At 33.1% G+C, this 15,467-nt stretch overlaps 1 protein-coding gene across 5 annotated transcripts in view; it reads left to right on the plus strand.

Moving 5' to 3' along the window:
• LOC101890581 (arfGAP with SH3 domain, ANK repeat and PH domain-containing protein) overlaps positions 1-9,326 on the plus strand; it is a 65,301-nt gene extending 55,975 nt beyond the window's left edge. For all 5 annotated transcript variants that reach the window (XM_059120507.1, XM_059120508.1, XM_011292151.3 and 2 more), the window contains one exon: positions 282-9,326. In XM_059120507.1, coding sequence (XP_058976490.1) covers positions 282-479 — 198 coding nt within the window. In that variant the 3' untranslated portion in view covers positions 480-9,326. The remainder of the gene's footprint in view (positions 1-281) is intronic.
• The last annotated feature ends 6,141 nt before the right edge of the window (positions 9,327-15,467 follow it).

Here is a 15,467-nt window from a genome sequence, read left to right on the forward strand (position 1 = left end):
TGCATGGATTACTATACTTTTGTTCTGTTTGTATTTTTTAAATGAAAAAAAGAAAAATTTTTAGAATACAAGAAGAAATGTTCATTAGAGTTAAACCAGATATAAATTCTTAAAGGATTTCAGTAACGTAAAGGTCTTCTAAATATATTTGAAATATAGAACACCTTTTAAATATTTCAATTGAAAGTAGTCGATATTTCTCAAATAGGCAGGAAACTCATTTGATCCCTTCCAGCATTGTTTGTCTTAATGTCATTTTTATTTTTTTCTTATACTTGCAGGCTGGTCATCGCCGTTGTCGTGCCTTATACGATTGCTCTGCCGACAATGATGATGAATTGGAATTCAAGGAGGGCGAAGTCCTCATTGTACTCAACGAACGAACAGATGATGAAAATTGGATGGAGGGTGTTATCGAAGGTGATCCATCGCGTCGTGGCATGTTTCCCGTAAGTTTCGTCCATATGTTACCCGATTAAAAAACCAAACATGAAACATACAAAACAAATGGGTAGTATAGTATTAATTTGTAATCATAACAAACAAACAACAACAAAAATACCATTGAACTTTGTAAATGTAGTAGATGATATAATAATAATTAATCTTAATAATAATGATATATAGTAAAGGTAGATTTAAAAAAAGAAAAAAAAAAACAAAACGAAAACACAACAATAACACAAAACAAACGTTACAAATCTCTTTATGACAAACGCAAAACAAGAAATATAACAAAATATAAAACAAGCAGAAGGTAATGTTGTATTTAGCCGACGATAATAGTAGATCTTTTGAAAAAGAAAATGAAAAATTCAGAACAAAGCATATTACATTAAAAAAATTATTATAAAAACAACAAAAGTGTTGTTCCGCTCCAAAATTTAACTCAAGGTTATTTGTATTTGTGTAACATCGTACATACATAACCCAACAAAAATATTGCCGAATAAAATATTTAATAAAAATTTAGAAATGTTTCATATAACAAAACACACATAAACTAAAAACAATATAAAAAAAAAAACAGATCAACAACAGAAAGAAACACACAAACGTATTATAAAATGTAATTATTACTATTAGTGTAACTACTATTATTATTAATAATAATGAAAAAAATAATATTTAATAAAACAACAAGTTATATCCTTAAAAATACAAGAAACAAATTAAATTATAATGAAAAAAAGAATTAATTGAAAATCAACAAAATAATCAAATTGTTGCAACGTTTAGAAACTATTTTAGCTAAAAAACTCAAGAAAGGCTTTTATCTATAGAGATTTGACCCATAGAAGTCGAGAAGGATATATGTTGGAACCGATGAAATATATTTTAAAATACAAGGATTATAGATCTTCCCTCTTGAAATGATACATACGATTTTTCTTCCATAGACGATCTACGGAATACATTCACAGTTTATTGTCATTTGAGCTTTTTATCACTTTGACCAAAACTTCCGACGATAGGTCCTCACATTCTTTACGGATATTGACTTTAAAAGCTGAAGGAGTCTGAGGCTTGTTGACAAATACCTGCGGCTTCAAAAAGCCCCACAAAAAGAAGTCTGGAGCGGTCAAATCAGGCGATCTCGCATCCCGGGAAATGCGTCCATCCAATCGATATGCTGATCGCGGCACGTGCAATGTGTGCCATTTGCACCGCCCTTTTGGGACCACATGTTTTCCAATCCCAACTAAAGAAGTTGCGGCAAAAAGAAGTCGTTGATCATTGCTTTGTAGCGCTCACCATTCACAGTAACCGTGTGGCCCGCGACGTCTTCGAAGAAAAAATGTTTGATGACTCCTCCAGCGAAAACATACAGTGACTTTGAGCGGGTGTAATGACTCTTCGTGGGTTACACGCAGATTTTCAGTGCCCCAGAAGCGTGAAGTTAGCTTATTTACGTAACGCTAAGATGGAAATGGGTCTCATCACTCATGATTAAACTGACAGGGCTTGGCTTTTCGGCTTTTTGGTATTCGGTTTTAGAACCTTGGAAAAGTGTTCAGAATTTTGTGCATTTTCAAGTCTCGATAAGAGCTGTCAAGCTCAAGGATAGAAATTTAAGCTGACTATATGATGATAAAGAATATTGCCGATTATGCGAGACCACTCTACTGTTACCCTCGGTTTTCAGATCGAAGACAAAATGCCTTCATTAAGAAAAATATTTTTTCCATGTTCACTTTTGGTATAATCCCAATATAATGTTATATTGATTCAAAGTTTCCTAGAACTTATTAACAAAGTCCAAATCTTTAAACATGTTTTCGAAAACTTGACAGATGTTTAAAACTCCCTTTCCCAGGACCTTAGATCATGCGTTGCACAGCTTACATTTTTATCAAAGAAAGAGAGAAACAAAAACATATATATCACCTGCAACTACATTTATTAAAATCTACTACTATTTTTTTGTATATAATACCCGCTGTAAAGTATTTTTTATTATAATTTGTATTAAAAACAAAACCAATCTCCGTGATTTCCTTATCATTTAACAATTAGACTCTTGAGTATTGTAAAAAACGTATTGCTTTTTTAATAAGTATTTGTTTGAACAAGATGGAAAAACAAACTGAAAAAGTAAATACTTAACCTCACCTATTATTATCATTATTACTATTATTTTAGAAAAAACCAACCAACAACTACACAAACAAAAACACTTCTTCCTATGTAATTAATGTTACAAAAAATGCTATTGCTTATTAGATTAAAACATAATTATGTATATTGTATTATTTATGTATAAATAATTTTTTATATTTTTATTTAATCGAACAACTAAAAACAAATCTATAAATTTGGAATTGCTCTAATAACAAGAATTGATGATAATAATATTGTGTAGTTATATATATAAACGTAAAAAAACAAACAAAATGTTATAGTAATCCTCGTGTTTCGGGTGAAAGTGAAAGTTCGAATAGTAGCAAGTATCCTATTTGTTGTATGTATGTCTATGAATTTAAATTCCCTCTAAAAACGATAATGAAATTGTAGCGAATGTTGATGGCCAGATTGTTTTTAATTCACCCTTTTTTCTGTAATAATTAGATTTGTTTTTTACTTAAGTTCCAAGAAAACAGTAAATACATATAGATATATATTTAAATATAACATTAAGACAAATAAAAGAATCACACACTCACCTATACATATATTCTTCAAGAAAAAATTCAATCCCCTTTTTGTTTGATTTTTAACACATAAGTCTTGATAGTTTAAGTGCAAAATATGACTTATTTTATGACCCTCTTTGTCTCTAAAACTTCATAAAACTAACTGTGGGAATTTTAAATTGGTTGTACTCAAACATATCTGTTTATTAGTGGGGAATAATTATTATTATTTTTTTTTTTTTGCAAAGTTTCTACATAGGTCCATGTTGTTGGGTTCCTCAGATAAAAAATATGAAAATTTCTAATCACTTTATTGTTAACGCATTTCATTGCAATTTAGAAATGTGTATTTAAAATGATTAGAAAAGTTTTTGTTAGAAAAATGTTTGTATTTAAAATATTCGCTCTTTTTTATTTCCATGTGACTTAATATTTAGGAATTACGTTGTTGCAAAATAGTCAGGCATAATCCCATTATTGTTGTTTTTATAAAAACGACGAGAAAGATGTTAATGATTACCAGGGGCAGGGAATACCTGGCAGGGGAGGCAGGGAATGCCTAGGCTTCGGAAAGATCCACCAATCCTCATCAGTTCAATAATAACAATAAGAAAAAGAAAAACAAAAACATATACATATATCCGCTATTATATTTTACAGAACTTTCAACCCCAGAATTGTTACGCAACACGGAATAAATATGGGGTTGAAAGTTCTTTCGCAAATATATTATAAAGAATGTAGGAAAATGGAATTCAATTTGCTTATTGCTATGGATGTAAGATTTCCTTCCCTGGTCATATTTATGGCGAGAACCAAACGTGAGTGGTTGCCTCCTTCTGTCCGAAATTGCAGTGCGATGGAATGGCGCCTGAAAATCTAACGAATGTGCTAGGAGCAATAAAGAGGGATGTAGGAAACGGCTCCAAATACATAATAGTGAACGGCGTATTATTTTTTTAGAGAGCTTTGTCCGCCTTATTTTAAGGTTTAGCGAAGACAAGACCTTCATAATGGTTCTTGCACTTTTTGGAATTTCAACGGCTTTACCCCGAGCCCATTTTTCAATATTTGCCGAATGGAATATTGCGATATGTTCAGCTCACGAGACATTTCGAGGCGGGTTTCGATCAAGTCGCTTCTTTACTTTTCGAACCATTTCTGCAGATGTTGCTGTTTTCTTCCGTCCACTTCCTTGGCGTCGGGCAATCTTATGTATGTACAGGGTGAGATAAAAAACTGCAATAATGTCGAACGCCATAATTTTAGCATTTTTTTAAATGTTATTGAATGAAAGCAAACAATGTCGGAAATAGCATAAAATTTTAGAATAAGTTTAGAATTGTTCGTACTGGTCACATTTGGCACGAATTATGGCTTTCAAACGACCAATGAAACCGTCACACGCTTCCCGAATGTTGCTCTGAGGTATTTTGGGCCATTCCCGGCGAAGCGCTTGCTTGAGGTGATCGACACTTTGGTATTTTTTAATGCCAACCTTGTTTTCCAAAATACTCCAGACACAATAGTTCAACGGATTGGTATCCGGAGATTTTGGTGGCCATTGTGCGCTGGAAATGAAGCGAGGAACCTCATTTTGTAACCATTCTTGGGTGGTGCGTGCCGAGTGCGATGGTTCTGAGTCCTGTTGGAATGTCCAAGGTCTGCGGCCAAAATTTAATACACCCTTCAGAATATTTTCGCGATAATATTCGGCATTTATTCTGATGCCGCGGTCGATTAATACGAGAGGAGAGCGACCATCGGCTGTTATGGCAGCCCACACCATCACCATGGCCGGCGCATGAGTTCTGGTGGCCAACCGAAGATTCACATTTTCAGCTGACCTCTTTGGCAAGTAAACACGATCATTTTGTTTGTTTACAAATTACTGGAGAACGAATGTTTTCTCATCGGAGAAAACCAAATTCGACAGTTCACCACTTTCGATCAAGTGAAGCAACTCTTTAGCTCTATTGAGTCTATTTTCTTTCTGTTGCGGTGTAAATTCTTGCACATTTTGGAGTTTCAACGGCTTTACCCCGAGCTCATGGAATGTTGCGATATGTTCAGCTCACGAGTCATTTTTTGGCCACTGCGAAGCGGGTTTCGATCAAGTCGCTTCTTTACTTTTCGAACCATTTCTGCTGATGTTGCTGTTTTCTTCCGTCCACTTCCTTGACGTCGGGCTACGATACCAGTAGCACGGTAACAAGCGATGGTACAAGATACAAACGATTCATTCACATTTAAATGCTGGAGATCTCTTATCGTCTATTCTACCCGCTAAATATTATCCGATGACCACCAAATTGGTAGGCTTCTATCCAGTCCTAAACTCTAACTCCATGCTAAATTCCGCGTTGATTGGTCTATAATTGAGGCCTGTAGAGCAACAGAAGAATTAAGAATTGTTTCTGTTTTAGTGCATTTTAACCCCTAAATATTTTGCGATCATCTCCAAAAACAATAGGGTTCTATTCTGACCGTATCCCCACCTCCATTTTCAATTTCGTCGGCGAGCTAGGAATATCCAGATATAGGTGTTACATAATTTTGACCCCAATCAAACTTATAATACCCCCAACACATAGTGTTGTAGGATAAAATAAAATATTTGCATCGATGTTCCAAAGAAAATAGAAAATAATTCCTTTCCCTTTAAATAAATTTTTGTTTGGTCTATTTTCGAGTTGACGCCTGAAAGAAAAAAGTCGTTTTAGGCAGAAGGTCTCAAAAAGATAAATATTGATATCTGTTGCGGACCTTGAGTACTGTGTTCTCTGATAGAAAATTATCTATATAGATAGGCCCACATTTTCGTATAGACCCTATATAACTGTGCCTAACGGTATTTGCATGATTTATCTAATATTTTTTGACGGAATTGTTGTCTTTACGAAATCGAATCACCTTTTTCTATACATATACAAAATGCACTGACATTTAATTTACTGGAAAAATATTCAAAACAAAGCAAAAAAATTTATATTTTTAAATAAAAAACAAGTATGAATACATTTTTATTTATTCCATTTACCTCAAAAATTGTTTATAATTATTATAAAGAAATAACAAAACAATAAATTAAGAAAAAAAAACATAACAAAAATTAAATTAATTTACATATTTGTAATTTATTTACAAAATTGTAATTTATTTAGCTTACATTGAACTCTCTTCATATGTTGTTCAGGTTGTTCTTACAGTTGTAGGGGTTAGTCCAAGAGCTCTTCCTACATTAACAGCATTTTCTCACGATTTAATATAATTCCAAACTTATTAATTTTCTTTAATTTTGACTCATTTTTTACGTCCTTAATGTACTCTGGCGAATCACATATAAATTCTTACCACAACCAGACAGTTGCTCTTAGCACCACAGGCACTGCAAATGCAAAAAATAGTAATCCACAATGTAGCTCGGACCGACGCACAGAGTGGTGAAATCACAAAACACTGAGATTAATTCAAAAATGAAATTCGTCTTTTGGAATAAATGTTTTTAAACTATTATAGAACTCTAAATTCTACTTCAGTACCGTAATTTCAAATGCATACGTTGTTTAGTTTTTTAATTACACAGTGGCAAAGTTAAGAAATATTTCACTTTTTCGCAAGAAGAAGGAAAAAAATTGTCTTTGGTTTTTTTTGAAGTACAATAATTTAGTTTTTTTCATCAAAAGCTATTATTTTAAAAATGAAACATCGAATACAAGTAGTTATCAGTGTTTTAGAATAAAAATAGTTTTAAAAATAATGATTAAAAAATATTTTAAAAATAAATTTAAAATATTACCATATTTTCGCCATATGTGGAGTTTTGAAAAATAATATCGAGAAGGTCTTAAAATTTTAATTTTGTATTTTAGTATGGAATGTCATCTTTCATAATCAACAAAAAACTCGTGCCCTTTTTTGCCGTTTTTGTTTAATTTAAAAAATGGTGAAAATAGTCAACTGATTTTGCGGTGAATGTACTTTGATCTTGTTCTCTGTTTTTTTTTTGTCTTTCGAAAGAAGTTTCTCTTGGGGTTTTATCCTGTTATTGACTTGAATTATAAACTATGTATACTATATACTATACATAAAAGTATTTCAGTCTCTTTAAAAAATCAGTGGTGAGTGAGTTCTCCCTCAATTTTGTCTGATGATCCTATTAAAGACAATAAGAGAGATGTAAGGAAGGATAATAAGGATGATTTTTTAAATGTCAGTCACTTATATTTTTTCTAAATATATTATAAGGTTTTAGTCTATTTCAGATAGGAAGGCTTAATTGCCAGCCAATTTTGTATATATATTTCTTTATAATTATTCCTTTCCTTATAAAAATATGTAGTATTTTTGTCTTCAGATTTAGAAGGTTTTACAAAGGATAAATTATTTTTTCTCGCTTATCTGAAATTTTGGATTTATATACGTAATAGTGGATTTATCTTCACAAAATTTAGCAGGGAGAGATTTTGTCCGCTCAGAACTCAAAATGTCAAGATACTCATGATTGCGTTTGAAATTATGACCGAAACCTTCAAAATACCAAAAAATCAGGAAGTGACGCTATATGGGGGCCTTACCGAAACGTGGGCCGATATGTCCCATTTTTTATGCCAAACATATTAGAGGTAATATGAATGTCTGAGCAAAATTTCAGAGCGAATTAATCTCCGGTTTTGGGCATCTCACCCCACTGTGCGACGCAACTTGAAATTGCAACGACGCAAATCGATTTAAACGTTTATCAACCAACGTGGGATATTACAGTACTTTAGAAGTTTATGACGTTTTATACTTTTCTATGTTTTATACACGTATATAACGTTTACAACTTTTCGACAGTCCAAAACCCAAAAAACTGTCAAACAGACCATCTCTGAACCCGATATCACGTTTTTTTTTGGTTTTAGCAAAGTTTTTCTACGCAATTTTCTCAAAATTGGTATTTAGAGTAAACAATAGGCCTTCTCTGGGAGATAATTGGCTTTCACATAGCCCCCATATAACAGTATCACCCGATATTCGGTATTTTGATAAATATAGAGACATTTTTTTAACGAAATTTTTTTACATATTGCAATTTTATTTCTTAATATTGGAGGGTATTAAAAGTTCTTCGCTTAGCTGATTCTTTACTTGTATTTTCTAAAATTGTTCGCTCTAACAAAAAATGTTTACGAAATATGGAGTTGGATTCCCGTCATTATTATTATTTTTTTTTTGTAAATATTAATTCCTACATACATTTATAGAGGTCAAATTTTTAATTTTTTTCTGAAATCAGCAGCGCATGGTCTGTTCCAATTATTGCAGGAAGAATCTAGGCCACTTTTTGTTGTGGGTCCCGTTTAAAGCAAAGTTCATTTCATTCGAAATCAATGAACTGAGTTTGGCTTGGAAATGAACAACACGTGTAGATGGGTTATTGTTGTTGTGTGTTTTTTCATTATAAATAAAAAATACAGTGCAACAACCTTAATTTGAATATTGATGGACCAATTTCCTCGAGGAAATTTTCGCATAAATGACATAAAAATTGCACTACTACGAAGTTTGTCTCAATTTATTGGTTTGGCACCTCCCTGGGTTCCACTGTATGTGTTTTCGAAAAGTTGTCCAATAAATTAATTATTAAATAAATACGATTGTTGTATTTTTTTTTTTGACGGCGTTCGTTCGATCGTTGGTTCGTTACTCTTGACTTGTTTACCTAGATTTTGAGAAGACAGAAATCAAGAAAAATACAAAGAAAAAATCGCCAGAAAAAACATTCGAATTGGAATCGTGTGCGATGACGAATTCTAAAATTATCAAATATTGATTTTACGTCAAAAACTCGTTTCTCACTCTCAGTTCAATACTCAATTCCCATTTGGATGGTAACAGACAGCTTCTGTTGTGGTTGGATACAAAGATGGATTGGTTAAAAAAAAACATCATCAACATAACAATAAATTTCTAAACTAAATGTGAATATAATTATCTAGAGCTGCCATAAATTATTTATTTTCTAATAACAAAAAGCCACACTTAAAACAATAAAAAAAACAAATCACAAGCCAATAATAAATTAATAAAACAAACTAAAAATAAACAAAACAATAAAATAAATCAAAAACGAAAGAAATTCCCCGTTTAAATGGAAAAAACATAACTTTGTTGACCACAAAACAAAAAAAAAAAAAAAAAACAAAATTCCAAAAAAAAAAAACAACTACAAATACTCTTTAAGACAAAATGTTTGTAAAACATGTTTAGTAGTATTATTATTTTATACATTTTATTTATTTTTTGTTTTAAGCGAAAAAAACAACAAATCGAAAAAAATAAAAAAGTCCTAAATCAATTGTTTGTTAATCCTGCTTATCAAGGATAGTTATCACAAAAGAAAACAACAACAAAACAAAAAACGCTTTTCAAATATCTATAGAGAATCGGAAAAGAGATTATACGATGCGTTACAATCTTTATATAACTATTATATTTAGAGTGTTATTTTAACGAAAAAGAAGAACAAATTATCAAAAAATAAATAAATAAAATAAAACATTCTACACTTTGCTAAGTACCTCAGAAAATAAAAAAGATATATAATTATATAAAACTATTATATACAAAATAAATGTAAAATATTCATAATTTATCTGATAATAAAAATGAAGTATATAAACAACTCAAAAAATATAAATATATTCTTTCTAACAAGTGTTGTGGGAAAAGTCATTTGGCTCTAAATGAGTGCGAGAGTAACAAGTTTTTTGTCAATAATCCGAAACGGATTTTTTGAAAGAAATGAATGTTATATTCGTTTTAGAGAAAAATTTGAGTTACGTTTGGCCTTGTCGAACTTTTCGAACCCTTCACCATGTGCAAACATAAATCAAAGCATGTAAGCATATCCCTGAAATTTGGGCATAGAGTTACATTTTTTACCGAAAAGTTTTCTACCATTCCATTACCAAATAATAAGTTTCCCAACCAATTTCTGGTAGTCATAACCAATCATCATGAAATGGAGGGTATATTAATTTTGTCATTCCGTTTGTAACATCCTAAATATTCGCCTAGACCCCATAAAGTATATACAGGTTGAGATAAAAACACTGCAACAAAGTCAAACGTCATAACTTTTATATATTTTTTTTAATTGTTTTAAATTATTTTTTTTATTGAATGAAAGCAAAAAATGTCGGAAATAGCATGAAATTTTAGAATAAGTTTAGAAGTGGTCACGAATTATGCCCTTCAAACGGTCAATGAAACCGTCACACGCTGCCCCAATGTTGCTCTGCAGTATTTTGGCCCATTCCAGGCGAAACGATTGTTTGAGGTGATCGACACTTTGGTATTTTTTAGTGCCAACCTTGCTTTCCAAAATACTCCAGACACAATAGTCCAACAGATTGGTATCAGGAGATTTTGGTGGCCATTGTGAACTGGAAATGAACTGAGTCCTGTTGGAATGACCAAGGTCTGCGGCATGCATGCCCAAGGCTTAAACACACCCTCCAGAATATTTTCACGATAATATTCGTAATTTATTCTGATGCCACGGTCGATTAATACGAGCGGAGAGCGATCATCGGCTGTTATGGCGGCCAAAATCATCACCATGGTCGGCGCTTGAGTTCTGGTGGCCAACCGAAGCTTCACATTTTCAGCTGACATCTCTGGCAAGTAAACACGATAATTTTGTTTGTTTACAAACTGCCGGACAACGAAAGTTTTCTCATCGGAGAAAACCAAATTCGGCAGTTCACCACTTTCGGACAAGCGAAGCAATTCTTTAGCTCTTTTGATTCTATTTTCTTTCTGTTGCGATGTAAGTTCTTTCACTTTTTGGAATTTCAATGGCTTAACCCCTAGCTCATTTTTTAGTATTTGTCGAATGGAATATTGCGACATGTTCAGCTAACGAGCCATTCTTCGGCCACTGCGACGCGGGTTTCGATCAAGTCGCATCTTTATTTTTCGAACCATTTCTGCTGATGTTGCTGTTTTCTGCCGTCGACTTCCTTGACGTGGCGCTACGCTACCAGTATCACGGTAACGAGGACAAGCGATTTATTCACATTTAAATGCTGAAGTGCTATAACGATATCCACTTGTGGTTTTCCAGCCGAATATAAAGAAATCACACTATCACGCTTGAATTCCATCTCAAATAACTTTTTTTCTGGAAAATTCTCACCAAAATGCTTTTCTACGCTTGTAAACAATATAATGAGCTGCCACTGGAATAATTTTAACAGCTGCCGAACGAGTGGCTGAGAAATGACAGTAGCCTGAAGTTGGATGCAGTTTTTTCATCTCAGTCTGTATATATTTAATCAGCATAAAGTCGATTTAACGATGTCTGTCTGTTGAAATCACGATACAGTCAACATTATTTGACATAGAGCTTCAAAATTTGGCAAAACAATTTGCATTGTGTCTAAGATGTTTGGTATTGAAAATGAGAAATATCGGTCCACGTTTTGATGTAGCCGCCATATAACGTTACCTCCCGATATTCAATATTTTGATGATTTTTGTCACAATTTTTTTACGGATTTGTCTAAAAATTGGTATTTGTAGTTCGCAATAGGTTCTAGCTCCGGTGGCGGAATATAGTATATATAGTTTTGGTATTTTGTTGGTATAGCCGCCACATAACGGAAACTCCAGATATTTGGTGATTTAATAATTTTTGCCACATTTTTCCAAGGATTTGTCCAATTTATAGTTCATAAAGGGTTCAAGCTCCGTTGGCAGAACATTGAATATTTAGGACTAATACTTTATCCTATAGCGCACATAAAACGATACCCACCGATACTTGGTATTTTGATAAACCAAGTCACATTTATCCACAAAATTGTTTCAAATTTGGTATTTAAGAAGACTTCCCGTTTTGGTGTGGTCCCATATAACGGACCCACCCAAATTATGTTTTTTTTTTATACGAACGGTCTTACTGGTATTTGTAGTTTAAGTGGAACTCGTTTGAGTTCAGATACTTGTATATGAAAAGATTTTCTTTACCCAATGGTGGAGGGTATTAAAAATTCGGACCGAAACTTAATATTTTTTTTTAATTGTTAAAAATGATTAAAATATGTGACACACTTGTGAATTACTCAAAGTAGTCAATGACAAAAAATACAATACACCACGCATATAAGCAGATCCTATATAGAAAAAATGGATGTAAGAAACTTTTTTCAAGACCTCAAGTATTTTCCACATCAAAATTGTTGTATATCGGCTGGTCATGCGACCAATAGGACAATAGGTCAAATTTTTAAGCACATATTCGTTTTTGTGCAGCTGTATTTCACAATTTTCTTCAGGAAGATTGTCTTTCAAAACGTCATTTGTCTCTGGGCTTACAAATAGTAGTACAACGGTGTCAGCTCTGCGGCTGATAATGTGATATTCAAAAATAAGACACAAAAAATCTAGTATAGGCTCGGCACACGTCGCCTTTTTGTTGAAACCAAATGTTTCAAATTTCCTTCCCTTCAATTTTTGTCAACGAAAATTCATTCTACGTGGTCCAATGATGTAACGGCCACTCCTTCCTCAAGAAAAATGACACAATTATGCCTCTGGACAAAATCCGCACCAAACAGTGACTCGTTTGGGTGCATCGGCTTTTCAACGTATGCGTGCGGGTTTTTTTTTTTTTGCCTCAAATACGATTACTTTGCGGTGCTTCCAATTTTCTCACATATTTCTCAACAATGTCATGATTTTCAAAGTATATCGCAATATTTACCAGCATTGTCCAAGGATATACACAACTGTATTCATTCAGAGGATAAAACTAATTATCTCTTAAATCAGACAAGAGCTAATAGTTACTGTTCCGAAATAAACACTAGTTCAGAAAGAAAATGTTATATGGCGGACCCTGTATATTTTAAGTGTGCAATCTAATATGAAGCACAAACTATTGGTCGTCCATTCATGTTCTCACTGCATAGCTTAGAAAAAGTGCATTCATATAAGAAAAACACGCATATAAGAAAAAAACTGGCAATTTTTAACGAAATTCTTATATGCATAGTATACTGCATTTATGATTTTAATTTGTTTCTAATTCGTAAACTATAAAAAGAGAGCTCACGATATCAATATATTTGCTCAATCTTTAAATTGCAAATATATTTTTGAATTTTATCCAAACGTCCTATACTCAGGATAAATCTGATGGTCTTTATGGATTTATACTGCAGAACTACATAATTACCCTTGTCTTATCTTAACAGAAAAATGTTGTATCCAGACCTCCGAAAAACTGCTCGGTTTTGCTCAAAGTGTGAAACTTGAATTCGAGCGAGTGCGCTTTTGGGAGCAGAAACAAATGGAGAAAACTCTTTTTTCGATGTCATTCGAATAGGAGTGAGCATGTTTTCCTAACTTTTGAGTAGAAGCAAAATTTCTTTAAAATCGAGCAGATTCTACTCGAACAGAGTGTCGGATGAAACTTCGGATGTCGGATGTGAATTGGGTTCGACTTCTGACCGAATGTTATATGGAGTGGTTGACCGAAGGGTCGGAGGAAAGTCTGAAGTTTTAGACGACTTTCAAACCAAAATCAGTAATAACAGTATGAAAATTTAAAGTATCATATACATTTTGTTTTCGTCAACCTTTGAACACTAATTGACAAACGCTTTGTTTTCCCGACTGCAAGACAACACATTTATTTTAACCACAACGTATAAGCACAAAAAAACTCTCAAAAAACTCTCTAAAGAGAGAGAGGGAAACGCAGAAACCAAAAAAATCCCTCAGACAAATTGCTCAGGAATCGGACCTACGTCGGTCCGAGGAGTCGGACAAAACTTCAGACTCTGAACAGATGTGTCGAACGTCCGACATTTGGTTCGCTGGGCAGTTGCAAAATGAACCCCCTGCCTCCCTCCCTTCAAAGTTCACAGCAACATCAATTTTGGTTTGCTGTTGCACACACAAATCGCCAATCAAATTTTCACTCTTAGAGCAAACTGTTGATCTATTTTGAGTGAAGAGTAGACTCTTTAAAAAATCTTCCCCCTTTTTAAGCAATCCTGCTCTCGAGAGAAAATGAGCACATCTGAGCATTGGTTACATCTAGTTTAAGGGAATTTAAAATTTACTCATTCGCCCCAGGCCTCGGCGGCGTTCCAACCGATATCCTAGAATCTTGTGCTAGTTCACCTCTTACAAAAAATATTAAATTACCGCTTAAATATAGCTTACTTTTACTTCAAAAATCTGGCAATAGATGTTTCATAAATAACTATAAGTGTATTACCTAACATTTTCAAACTTTTAGATTTAAGAAAAAAATACAATTTCGGCTTTTCAGCATCGTTTTTAGAAAGACAGATCTACTAACCGATTTGTAAATAAAAAACAAACTGTCTTTTATTCCGACTTTAATGAAGCTTTTGATAATGTAGTATATATGATATGGGGTTCTCGGCTGTTCTATTAAGCTGAAAATCGTCATACTGTACCCAAAAAGTGATTTTCAATGAATTATTTTCTAACCATTTTCTTTTAAAAATACCTTTATTTAGACAGTTTTAAATCATTATTAGACAAACGGTTTGCCGTTACCAATTCGATTTAAAGACAGATCTACTAACCGATTTGTAAATAAAAAACAAACTGTCTTTTAATGTAGTATATATGCTATGGGGTTCTCGGCTGTTCTATTAAGCTGAAAATCGTCATACTGTACCTAAAAGTGATTTTCAATGATTCATTTTCCAAACATTTTATTTTAAAAATTCCTTTATTTACAAACGGTTTGCCGTTACCGTCGGAAAAGCCAATTCGATTTAATTGTTGATAGGCAGTTGTTTACCTCTGAGAACGGGAAATCACACATTCCACTAAAATAATATTCTTATCAGAAAAAGCTACATTTGAAAAACCCCTAATTTGCTAATATTCTTCATTTTGTCACATTTGGAACGCCCCTTTACACTAACATACATGGAGTTCATGCATTGCTTGGATGACAATAGGTATGGTAATTTTCATTGGTTTCGACAACTATTCTTCAAAAACTGGTCACGAGTCATCGTTTTGGAACGTCTGTACCTTATCACAGACCTGGAATTTTCGTATTTTCTACCAAAACATTCCACTGTGTGTGAATTTTAGTAGGGACAACTCCCCCCCGAGTTTAACATGTACTGGTCAGATGACATTCCGTTTCGAAAATCGGGTAATCGGTTATCAGCAGCACAACTTCTTCAAACTGAATCACGAGACAAAATAGCAGCAATAAAAAATTTGTTATTGCAATCTTTTCGTCACTGCTAGAGTTTGATCGGTGCACAGATGGCCAATCCA

The sequence above is a fragment of the Musca domestica genome, unplaced genomic scaffold (genome assembly GCF_030504385.1).
Source record: "Musca domestica strain aabys unplaced genomic scaffold, Musca_domestica.polishedcontigs.V.1.1 17, whole genome shotgun sequence".
Taxonomy (NCBI): Eukaryota; Metazoa; Arthropoda; class Insecta; order Diptera; family Muscidae; genus Musca; species Musca domestica.